The sequence below is a fragment of the Anticarsia gemmatalis genome, chromosome 2 (assembly GCF_050436995.1).
Source record: "Anticarsia gemmatalis isolate Benzon Research Colony breed Stoneville strain chromosome 2, ilAntGemm2 primary, whole genome shotgun sequence".
NCBI classification, from domain to species: Eukaryota; Metazoa; Arthropoda; class Insecta; order Lepidoptera; family Erebidae; genus Anticarsia; species Anticarsia gemmatalis.
The window spans coordinates 1,998,233-2,011,143 of record NC_134746.1 but is presented as its reverse complement, the minus strand read 5'-3'; the positions used below and the strand labels follow the sequence as shown (position 1 = coordinate 2,011,143).

At 31.9% G+C, this 12,911-nt stretch overlaps 1 protein-coding gene across 2 annotated transcripts in view; it reads right to left on the bottom strand.

Moving 5' to 3' along the window:
* LOC142979107 (neuroligin-4, Y-linked-like) overlaps positions 1 to 12,911 on the bottom strand; it is a 97,869-nt gene that overhangs the window by 24,152 nt on the left and 60,806 nt on the right. For both annotated transcript variants that reach the window (XM_076123862.1, XM_076123870.1), the window contains exon 3: positions 8,527 to 8,744. In XM_076123862.1, coding sequence (XP_075979977.1) covers positions 8,527 to 8,744 — 218 coding nt within the window. The remainder of the gene's footprint in view (positions 1 to 8,526; positions 8,745 to 12,911) is intronic.

The following is a 12,911-nucleotide window of genomic DNA, read 5'->3' as shown; positions in this document are numbered from 1 at the left end:
TTTGGTTGCTGTGTTAATTGTTGGGTAGTAACGAAGTACATCATCATACACAAAAGGAATTTATAAAACATGGCTCGTACTAGTTTCATGATAATTCTGATAGAGTACCTAAAAAAAAAGACGCTTTGAATTTTCTTTGAAGCCCTAAAAATGGTTTTTAATTATGTTTACTCTAAACTCCATCACAGTGAAATCTTAAGAATAATTTTTGTTAATTAGCTGTAACTAGATTGTGATTGTACTTACTACTTAGCATAAGCTTAAGTACATTATGAAAAATCTCTATTATATAAATATTCAAAATTAAATTATTTCACAGAATTTTACTCAAGTTTACTTCAAAGCAAAATTTCACCGTAACATGAGAGATGCAATAAGCTTTTAGTTACTTTAATATAAATCTCAAAAAGGTGTCTCCAGACTACAGCCTTTGTAAGCAACCTAAGTAAGAACGACGTACCACGAGCTAGACTCGTTAGCCAAGTTTGTATTTTGCCAAGTATGATCTCAAAGGTAATTTATAGTTTCAGTTTAGTTTAGTCGGTTGCGAACAATTCATTACATACATAAGGAAACCACATTTTACTTAATTGTACCATTTGAATACAGACGCAGTAAATCTTAATTATCTTGACTACAAGTTGTTTGTAGCAAACTAAGAAAATTGCGGTTTCGTAAGTGTTATATTGTATTCTATTTTGGTTTGTTTTGGGAGCTTATTTGTTCTTAACTGAATGCACGTTTCTGTTTCTCATTAAAGTAGAATAGAGGCTGATCATCTTTTCTTAAATCATTATCTTCCTAATGATATTAACATTATATAAAGACCACGTTCTCTCTTAACGACATTATTTTAGATAGAGGACGTTTTTATTTAAAAACAATCAAGTTTAAAAAAAAATTCAATCGTAGTGGCCTTGGTTTACCCCGAAAATCAATAACACAGAATTTAAGTCCCGTTTAAAACTAATTCCCGTTTATCTCACCAAAATTTGGCAGAAAACAGTAAACACGACCATTACCAAAATATATTGGGCAGTTGTTAAAAATATTATTAAGAATTTTTATGTTGATAGAGTATAAAAGCTGTTTGCTGACTGCTTATCATATCGTGCAAGTAGTAAATTTCGTACGCGGGAAGCGGCCGACTTGGCCGTCGTAAACAGTGGCTTAGCGTCCCTTTTCTATAAACACCATGCTATAAAATATCGCGTGAAATATAGTAGTTCTGTTGAATATGACGTAATTTATTATGTGCGAAACAGATAAAGAAGCCGAAATAGCGTTCAAAATATTTGCGGGTTAGAAAGTCAACATAATAAAGAGTATCTACGTCAATGTTTTACGACTATTTTAGTTTGCAAATGAGTTTCAAGGCTGGTTCTAAAACTTCTATTTGCTATCAATCGGTACGAAGATATTATTATTTGTAATCCTGTCTTTTAACTAATCATCCGAATTTTAGACTAGACAACGTAAAAATGATACTTTTTTGTGATATAGGGTAGGAAGGTATAGGCAGAGGTGATTGGGGACACCCACATTTCACCCTTAGCAACGTTAATCCCATGTATGATATCAAACTCTGGGTTAGATATTGGAATACGTTTGTATAAATGTTGTAAAACAATTACATCAGATTGTACAACAAAAAATCTTGGCAAATGTAAATTTTGGGGCAAGGCCAACTTACAGCAACTGTAAAATAACAAAACTCAAGTCAATGTACGTAAAAATAACCCTAACAAAAGTAGGTTATGAACCGTCATATTTACAACATTTTCCTTCTCCTATCAACTATTGTATATTTCTTTGTAAGAAACCTTTATTACACTCTCAATGTCACCTACACATTTGTCCCAAGTCTTTTATCAATAACCACAAAAGCACAATTCGGTCTGACGTTAATAATTTCTTCACAAATACTTCCTTCACAATCTTACGACGCTATCGTAGGGTTGGTGAACGACGGGTATTTTGGTAAAGGCTCTTTGAACGTATTTTCTTTCACCTTGTACCTGTTGCGAAATATGCAAGAATATTATTGAAACTTTCAAAGTACAAAATATACTTAAGAGATTTCTAGCAGTTAAGTCTACTATAATCAGGCCGTTATAAACGTACAACTACTTCATAATCAAAAGAATGCAATTATTGTGACAATGTGAAACGAGAGACTCCGATAAAATGAAATGACTTATTTCGCACGTTTGAGATGGCCTGAGTGTAATGATAATCACTAAAGAAAAGTAATGAGAGACAATATTGTAGAACTAAACCAGTTACTTCTGGGTGTTAACTAAGTGAAATCATGGGGCTGTTCTCAAAATAAAATCTCTAGTAAAAAAATAACTTGTACAGGTATCTGAAATCGATGACTTCTAAGAAAATCTATACACAGGTAACCCTACTCACGTGTCTTTTGTACAATCGAACAAAGAGACTATCGTAACAAAACTATCCAGTTGGAAGAGGGGACCAACCATTGTAAACTGTGATTAAAATTTAGGAGCACTGTCTGAAGAACCGTATTGACATGGAATATTAATACTCGAAAGATCTGTGGATATGAAAACTTAGTGTTTGTACGATGTCTGCAAATTTGATTACAACATACGTGATGTTTGAAACAAGTTGATTACTTTTGCTTCATTGAATTATATTATATTGTCTTCTTAATCAGATTTTCTTTTGTTATCTTCACAATATTACAAAAAATAACCATACAGATATAATCATTTATTTACACATATTTTTTATGAGAAGTATTCTGTTTTGTTTTGCCTTGACGACGTGTAAGGAAAAGTTTGTGGTTTCATGTTTTCTAAAATATGCATGAACTGTTTCCTAGAACAAAATTATTGATAGATCACAAAAAATTGTCATTGTATTGTATAATACCATAAACATTTTAATAGAGCTCTTTCCAAACAAATTACATTAAAATATAAGGTATTTTTTTCCTTCAAAAATTAATTTTGTGTTATTGTATTTTAACACAATTCTGTTTATCCAAACTACAATTAAACGTTAAGGCTGATATTCAATTTTGCCAAATGATTTTATTAAATTTTCATTCATTTACATATTTCCCACTATTGTTTCGTTTGTTTGATAATTGCTATTGCTTTTGCCTTTGTTGAATCTTCAATATTATCAAACTCTGATTGTATCTGGAATTCGTATTAATTCGTAACCCTATTTGTTTATCTGATCTAAATTGCGTCGCTATTTTCATTGGAAATCATGCTTTTTGTAAACAATGTTCTAATTTAGTTACAAAAATACGTGGAATACTAAAATAAAAGTTTATTTTGGTTCAAATTATATTTGATTATTAAATAAATACCCGTAATTAAGCAGGGCAGAGCGTAATTACTATTTAATTATTTATTTATCAACAGTGACGTTTATGAACAAAACTAAAATTAGATTTAACATTTCAAAATGAATAACATTCCCACTTCAATAGGCAATAATAATTACTAGAATAATGATACTAATCAAATCAAAGCAAAACAAAATGAAGCCGTACCTACAAAAACAGATCCACACAAAACGAATGATTAATCGAATATAATACAGATTACAGCAAAAAATACTCGATTAACATCTCCACATGCTACATCCTCGAAATAGATTTTCCTCAAAACAATACCGAATTCTATGTGCAACAATGCGTGAGGCTCGAAGGCTTACGTTTAGGTGCAATGAACCGATGTATAGGTGCATTGTGCGGAAACTGATTTATGGCCCTTCGTGATTAGTTGCGCCAAGAATTCCGGGCCGGAAATCTGATTTAAGATGTGGATACGATATAGGGATATTATTTCGAGAGGCGATCTCTGAACTTCGGACCGCTTTTTCATTTGTAATATAAGAATGTGCAAAGTTTTGTAATATATTATCACGAAACAAATATGACAAGTGTTTTTACTGCAGATAAAGTTGAGACTAGTCAGAAGTGGATGATAAGTTATTTATAGTACTGATTAACAAAAAAAAAATGACAGAGGTCGTGAAACAGATCCGAGTAATTAAGAAAGTCATATTAACGTAAAAAATAATAAATCTTTCAGTAACACGTTTAAAGGTGATAAATATTCTAATATAATACACACTCATATAATAAATTGAGTGCGACATTAGAAGTAAAATACACACGACATTTCTATTCCCATTAAAATGTTATTACTGCTTTGATTGATGACGTATTTATACATAAAACCAGTTATTTCAATTTACAATACATTAGAATTCCATTAAAATTGATAAATTACATTTAGATAGTATACGAATCTGGATTAGTGTTTTGTGAATATTGTTTTTGGAGTGCAATTATATGGATTGGATTCACTGACCATAAGCGGTTTCGATTGATGTGAAATGGGTGCTATTGAAACTAGATTAGACTATTTGACAGTAATGATGCTGGTTAGAGTGTTATGTACATTAATAAGCACGGTAACGGATAGCACTAAAATAAATGACAGTGATTGAGTGTCTTTTGATTTTAAACTATGTGTAAGCTTTAATGGTAATGTGTTTTGTTTAACAGCACCGTTGATAACAGTAATAAATAATAATAGAAAATTGATAGGAAATTTGTTTGAGCATCGAATTTTTAGTATCCCAGGTAGTTATCTCATTTCTTGTGAACGGTATCTCCCAGTGGATCGTAAGTTGAAAATTCAGTACCTAAACAAATTGGAGATTGAACAAAATCAAACACATTACCAAAGGCAAATGTTAGTGAAGGTCCCAGAACACGTCCCTGAGGTAAACCTAATACAATTCACAAAACTAATCGTACCACATCAATAGCTTCGAACAATCAAATACAATCTTAAATTATCTCAGACGTTACGAAAAAAGGCTTTTGTCAACAGGATTACGTAAGCAATAAAGGGGAAATTGGGTCAAAACCGGGACATACGTGCTTGGAACACTAAATGACATGTTTTGGTCACATTTATACGCCACATAACGATGACAAAGCATTTGAACGAATGCACGCGGAATCATAAATGAAATAAATTAGGATGTATGAGTAGAGCCTAGAATTTGAGATATGAGTGAACTTAATCTTAGATTTTGTTTACGAAGATGGATTTAGGCTTGAACGTGAAGGGTTGTTGAAAATGGATAACAAAGTAGCAGACCGTGTTAAGAAATATATTATAAATTTGTCGTGCGTCAAATTGTGAGGCTTAGAACTTTCTTGTTCTAAGAAATTCTGGATGACAGGACAGATCCTTTCTCGGAAAAAGTGGATTGATGTTTTGTGGTCAAGTGTAGCTTGAATAGATTACATTTTTCTGAAGGTGCTCTTCTTATTTTTTATTACTTATAGTAAACTTTACCATTTTAGGCACAGTATTTGATGACGATAAATATCAGCAGAGAGAGGCAATATTTTAAAAACTGTCGCAAGATTCTCTGCCCCTATCGATTATGAACAAAGGGCTAGCTATCGAGAAATTTTGTATGAAAATCTGACAAGCCCCTCTAACGCACAACGCAGGACTATTTTAGCAGTATAGTTAACTGTCAAATTTTCGATATTTGTCAGTACCGACTAAAGAGAATCTTGTACTGTAACAGTCACAAAGTCACTAGTTTAAATTGGAACTAAATAAGTATAGAAACACAGAAACAGCTGCAGAATGTAAGTCAATCTTTAAAAGTGGGACAACATAGAAGGATTGTAGCATACAAGTAGAAAGTGTTGCACTTCTACTTTAATCTGAGAATGGAGGTAGAAATAAAAGGAACGAGAGATTTATTTACTGTTTCACGTAATTTGTTAAAGTCAACCGTAACAAATAGGTGAGCTGGTATTTGGCTTTATTTAAGCAGTTTATATATCACATAACTCGTCAATTCAAGTATAGTTTAGATGTTTTTATTAGAATTATTGGTCATTTAAAACATTCGGTCACAGAATGACTCACTTTTATATGAATTTACACCTCTGTCTATATTTTCGGTTATAACAGGTGTGATATGATGAATATACCAGATAAAATAAAAACTGGGTTTTTGTCTTAAAATGAAAAGCAACTGAATAGAATTAAGATGACTTATGGACAAATGAACAATTAAGTCATTTGTCCATAAGCCCGCATATTTTGATACATTGGTTCTAGGCTGTTGGTTAGTTATTTAACTTCATGTGGCAATACAATTTAATAGCGGTAATAGTTATTTACAATGTAAAAAACGTGGCAAAGGAAATAAATACTACTACATACACTAACATTTCCATATTCCTGAATAAAACGTTACCAGTAGAACTATTCAAAGGTAGGAAAAGATCAAACTTCAGCACCACACGTTTCCTTACCAACTTTGACATTTGCAAACTCAATATTTTCGTTCCATATAACAGCCTTCCGCGAGCTAGTCTAAGCATTTCTGTTTGAACTCGAAAGAGCTCGAAATGCAACCGACAAAGAAAATATTACATTTCCTTTAAGTTTCTTTACGAGGTTACTTTTATCCGGACCTCTGTCGATCGACGACAAATACGTAGAGAGGGTACAGTCGATGGATATTTCCTATGATTTTCATCCAAAAATATTTCCGTATCTAGCCTCTAGGGTCCGGGTATTCGATGTTGTAATGCGAGGCCGTAAACCAGGATAAAATTGGGGAAATAAGCGAAATGAAATGTCTATAGAAATGTAGGTGGATTATCTCTGGTTTGGATGGTAGAGGGAATATTAACCTTGAGGCCGTAGCTTTTGATCTAAAGTCTACGAAAGGCTTGATAATGAATGTAAGATAACTCACAAAGGCGTTGTAAGTAATTAAAATTAAGGAATGTATATTTGTATTCGGGAAACATTTTCAATTTTCGGCTAGAGGTTTCTGTATCTGTTGGAGTTGTATTATAATTTTGTGAGAGACTTTTATCTTGATGTTATCTGTAACTGAGTTATTATTATAGTGATATTAATGTTCTTTAATATTACGGAACGAAAATTGTCTACCTTTTCGAGTACTTAGAATAATATCATTATTACAAACTGTTTTAATGTTAATAAAGAATTGTTTAATACAGAATAACATACAATTTTATACTTGTTCATATTTTTTTGCAATTGAGAACTGTTTTTTTATGGAAACCCGTTTCTAGTAATGTTGAATTCAAATGAAAATTAGTTTTGACCTAAAATATGACATAAAAAGATAAGGAAATTGCACAAAAAGTTGAAATGTTAAGCTTTTTGTAACGACATGGAATATCAATGCGGAACTCACGATGGGAATAGTCTAACATATATTACTTTTACGCGCCGTTTTGTCTCCATATACCATCGTTTACATTATGCATAAAAGAAAGAAAATATAATGGTGTCCTTAAACAAAATGGAGAGATTTCTTTTCATAACTTTTTCCCTTTGACGTTTGTTCTTTCGCTAACAATAAAACAATTTTATGTAAATAATAAATTGTGTTACATCATTAAATTTGATATTGTTCCCGATCCTATTACATTGTTTCTAATAAATGTGTTTTCGTATTTTCCGTTCATTTGATGCCTATTAAAAGTATAAAAGGATTGTGAAAACATTTGATATTTATTTCGGTAAAAGAATCGGGGTTTTTAACTCAATAAATAGGCTTTTGATGACATATTAGGCAAATAAATTGAATCGGTTACATAAAAACTGTCAATCTTAGTTATGTTTTAACTACCTTTGAAAATACTTTAACAAACATTAGGATTTGTTATATTTGAGAATTAAATATTAGATGTTGTTATATAATCATAGCTGCATACTCTAATCATTTAGAAATCAGAGACAGTTAAATAAATTTTCTGAGGGATTAGTTTTACTTTATCCTAATCAATCATCATATCGTTTTTGTAAGTCGTTGAAGCTTAAGTTCGCAATTTCGAAAAGGACATATCTCACATTACAAACATAAGACATATGCCTTTTCAAAATTGCATATTCAAATGGGTTCTGCTCCCCACAACTTCTAATATTCCGAAGAGAATTTACACAGGTTTCCACGCATTACCTACATCATTCAACCGAGTACTAATACCTACAAAGGTCTGAAAAGTTAGGCCTTAGATTGAAACCCAAGCACGTGCGAAGGCATTTCGATTAGGTTTCGAGTATTATTACTTAGATTCACACAAGTAATGATTTATTACAATTTAGATCGAGTGTGTAAGGTCTGGTGATCATGAGGAGGGCGATAGCCAAATTACTATTTGTCTTTAAGATGACCCGTGTTCGGTAAAGGAGCACTGGGCAGTGTTTAATGAAAACCAAATCTTTAGGGTCCAGGTTTAATTTTGTCACCTACTTTTTCTTTAATTACAGCTTTTACGACTTTTACAAACATACAAACAACGAACAAAAAAAACTGAATCAACGTATTGTGACCCACACTGATATTTGCTATAATTGACGTACCTTTAATGAGTCGCAAATTAAAATAAAAATTATTCGAATAAGTTACTGGAAAACGTTCAAATAAAAATTATTCGAAAAAGTTACTAACCTTGCACTGGCGTGTAGATATTCATATAAAGACAGTCTTCGCTCTGATTCTTCAACCGAGGCAGTAGTCTTCTCAAATACTCCAGCCGGCCTTTGGGCATCCTCTCCAAAGCCAAGGTCTCGTTGGAGATGTCTGGTAGTCTTTGGGGACAGACTGGTCCCATTTGGTCAACGGTCTTCACGTCATCCCATGGAGCTGGTGCTCGCGTTGGCGCAAACCTTTGGACAAATGTTTGATTAGATTTACTTAGTTTTAACATAATGTCTGTTATCATGGCTGCTTTGAAATTAAAGAAAAAGTTATTTTGTAGTTGCCAAAAAGATAATTCTGATTAACGATAATATAATAAGTACATATGATTATGATATTAATGTTACTGGTTCACTGCGTTGGATCGGAACCAGAGTGTACGGACCACAAGGATTTGTTGCTTTGTATTAATTTTTATGGTACTGCGTTTACTTGATCGGCGCCATGGAAATCAATACAAAATTACAAATCCTTACCATCCATATGCTCCAATTCCGACACAGTGGACGCGAAACTTTAATCGACATTAATTATACATAGACTCCACTAAGATGATTTTTAACAGCTAACCTAACTAGAAGAGTGGCCCATAAAATAGCCGCATAAAAATTGTTTTTATAAAATTATCAACGCCTAGAGTTCTTTGACTATTTACATCAAAAGCGTACATAATTCAAATTAATAAAAGACTTAATTTAATATCTTTACTATCTTCCAGTTTTATCCAACGCCGTAATCTTGGGATTACTTCGCGTTATATGAATTTACTTCTTAAGTTTATTGCGGGAGCTCAGGTAATTATAAAATTCTTTTGTGGGTGTTAATTAAGCGGCGTATCTATGAAGTCCAGGTTTGTTCTGAGGGGAGCGTCTTGCGAATATCATTGTAGCTTGTGGTTATCTTATGCACCTACTTTCTGTGTAATTGGGTCAAGTATTTTTTTTTTACTTTTACTTTATTTTAGAAGTCGACATTTTAACCAGTTTACTTTGATGTTTCTTGAAGGAGATCCAACTGAATTAACATATTTACCCGGGTTTTTTATTATGCCCGAAGCTAAAATTCAGGTATTCCAATTTTAAAAAAATCCTACATCTTTAAACCGTCATCTTTTAGTTATGTGAATTTTATGATCTTAAAACTAACCTAAACCAAACGTTATTATGAGCCAAATCAATATGGCACAAATTGCATCACTTTATTATTCGGTAAATACGATAAAGATGCAGCTGTAATAAAATAAGTTTTTACGACATAAAGTAAAAACGCAAATAAGCATACCTATTACTACCAAATTTTATTATATTTGTAATATTATCTAAAAACAAATTAAAATTTTATGACAGTAGAAGCTGCCCAGAATAGGTTAACTTACACGTATTTTCTTAACATTAAACATTTTGTCACTTTTTAAAAACTATTACAAATTTTAAAATCAAAATAAGCCAAAACCCGTTCTTATATTGTAACGAGGCTCACAAACATCATAACAAAACAGTTATTTCTATGAACGAATACTACAAATATTTCATTAGAATTTTCCATTTGTAAGCTAATATATCCTACCTTTAATGAAACTTTCATCCTAGATACAAACACGTCAGAGCGACTGTTGTCATGTCTCTCATTTCCCAGTAATTGTATAATGAATAATGTATACGAACATATTTCCCTTATATCTAGTGTAAGCATTGTTTGTATATTTAATAGAGGAGGAAAACGTTTGTGTACACAGTATACAGTATATAAGCCTGATTTAGAGAGCTTTACGAATTATGTTTGTATGTTTGACTACTTTTTTTATATGAATGTTGAGATTATTCCTCGTTTGTTTGTTGTGATTATAAGTTTAGTCATATTTCTTGTAAAATCCACGTTCATATATACATCTATCTTTTTACAAAGATAAATCTGCCCATAAGATAGTTCCTATGGGTAGATTTGTCTTTAAACTTTATTATTTGTTTCACCCTGGTTTTTCGTCTATCTATCGAAATTTATGAAAAATTGGTTCAGTAGTTTGGTCGTTAGACCGTCACACACAGACAGATAGATTATTGGCCTTAATTATGGTCTGTGATGAGTTCCATATTAATACTATAAATATCTATTAATTCATAAATTTGAATTGCTCATTGAATAAAAAAATCTCGTTCATAACATACAATTCTTAAAAATCCTTCCTACATCATTGCAACCGCATACAAACAAAGAAATCAATATTCCAGCACAGAACCGGGAAACATTTTTCTTACAAAAAGAGATTCAAAGTCTCACTTCGTTAATGAGTTCCGTGTTTTGACTTTGTTTCCAAAAGCTGCAAGTGAAAGAAACTGTTCCTTGAAATTAATTTCTGCTAATTGGACGTTTAAGAATATTTTTCTTTCGGAAGATAAAATGACAGATTGCTCATAGATTCTATAAGACTAGATGAAATATTAAGATGCATACACATATGAACATTCACTTGTAATGCATTGCTGTTGCGAATTATTAAAATACGTAACTATTTTGTTATTAAATTCTTTGTTATAGTTTGTTCCTTTTAGTGTTTTATATTTAGAAAACAATCACTGTGATTTAGATTTCATTCGTATTATTATATCAACCACACCGAAAATATATGTAACTGCTGGAATAGAATAACTAAACAATGATAAGAGCCAAATAAAAATGTGACTTACATCAAAAAGGATTAGCAAGTAAGTTCATAAACATAAATCTGCGGATTTACGTGACGTCATTAGCGAGTCAACGTAACGTTGACTCGCTAATGACGTCACGTAAATCCTAAAGAATACTTAACTAAACCACGACTTGACCTTGAAACGTCATGATCAGCAATCTTACTTAAGACAACTAAAAGCCTAAGGGAGTAAAAACAATCTAAAAGTAAATGTCAAAAGATGTATTAAAATCCTACGCTTTTATTCCAACGAAATACGAGTTTCTCTTTATTAATAATGATTTGCAAAAACTTTTATTCTGGTTAAAGCGTTCATTCATTTATATTAGACTAACATTAAAGTTTGCTTTTGCTGATCGTAATTTTGCCTTGCCTTGGGCGTTTGTACATTGGATGTATTTTTAGAATTGTGAAATAGTGGGCAAGAGTCTAGACAGTTGCTGTGACGATAGAATTTATGGAACTTTTTGAAAAATAGACAAAAGATTTGTCCGGCGTTCGTTGGCGCGAGCGAAAAAAAATACGTGAACTGCAAAATTTGCAATTTTCGTCTTTGTTCGTCTTCTCCAGATGTAAATAATCTCTGTTTAGTTTTTGTTCACGGCATTCACTACAATAAAAAAAACGATAATCTAAGACTCTCAGAGTCTTACCGTAGGGTAACAAATTAACAATCAAACCATATAAGGTCTCATCACAGTTTAGTGGTTAAGATTTGAAATAGTAGGAGAGTAGTGCTCATCATTTTCACGACCATCTTGCCAACATTCATCATTGGACATAGCCGCATTAGGTCTGGTGCCAACAATAGCACGTTCTACAAATCAAATAAACCACCAAATCTGTAAACGCCTTTACATTAAAGTTTGTTTCTGCTAATAATTTTCGTAACTTCGCCCGAAGGTAGGCTAGGTTTTCTGTTACATATTCACAAAGTATAAAGATCTGGTTTTATTGCGTTGGCGGGTCCCGGTAACAGAAGAGAATTTTATGTTGTACTGAATAATTATGTTTTTATGTAATTGACTCTTATAAAACATGGAATAACTCCCGTAAACCAAAGGTTTATTAATTAGTACATACATCTACTTGATGTTGCTAAAGCCATGCGTGAATTATTAAAAATCTTTTTGAAAACCGTCTATAGTGTAAAACTTAGCGATAATCAAACACAATTCAAACAAAATTCGTCACTTGCTTTCGTTTAGCATAAACTTTCGAATGACCATATCTCTTCTAAAAACATGACTTAGAACTTCCACGCGCCATCATGTAAAGTTCTTTTAAAAGGTATAGTACTAAAGTTGAACAATTGGTATTCTGTTTTATAAATTGTTACAACCTTCTAAACAAGGCTTATGATTAACATTAATTATTTTCCCCAAATCACTGTCAAAATATTCAAAATTTAAACAAACTAGTATGTTAAAGTTCCAAGAACAGGCCACAAAAACCACAATGAAAATTAATTATTCTTACACAGAACAAAATAACAAAAGCCTTTCGTTTTATAAAATAGAATTTCTAAAACACACAAATATACCTACAATAAATTGGAATGAGAACATTTCGGGCTAACAATAATACCTATGAACTCTCGGAAATATTAAATCGAGATACCAAAGCACTGTTGACGCTTCAACTATTATTGAAGGAAATAATATTCTAA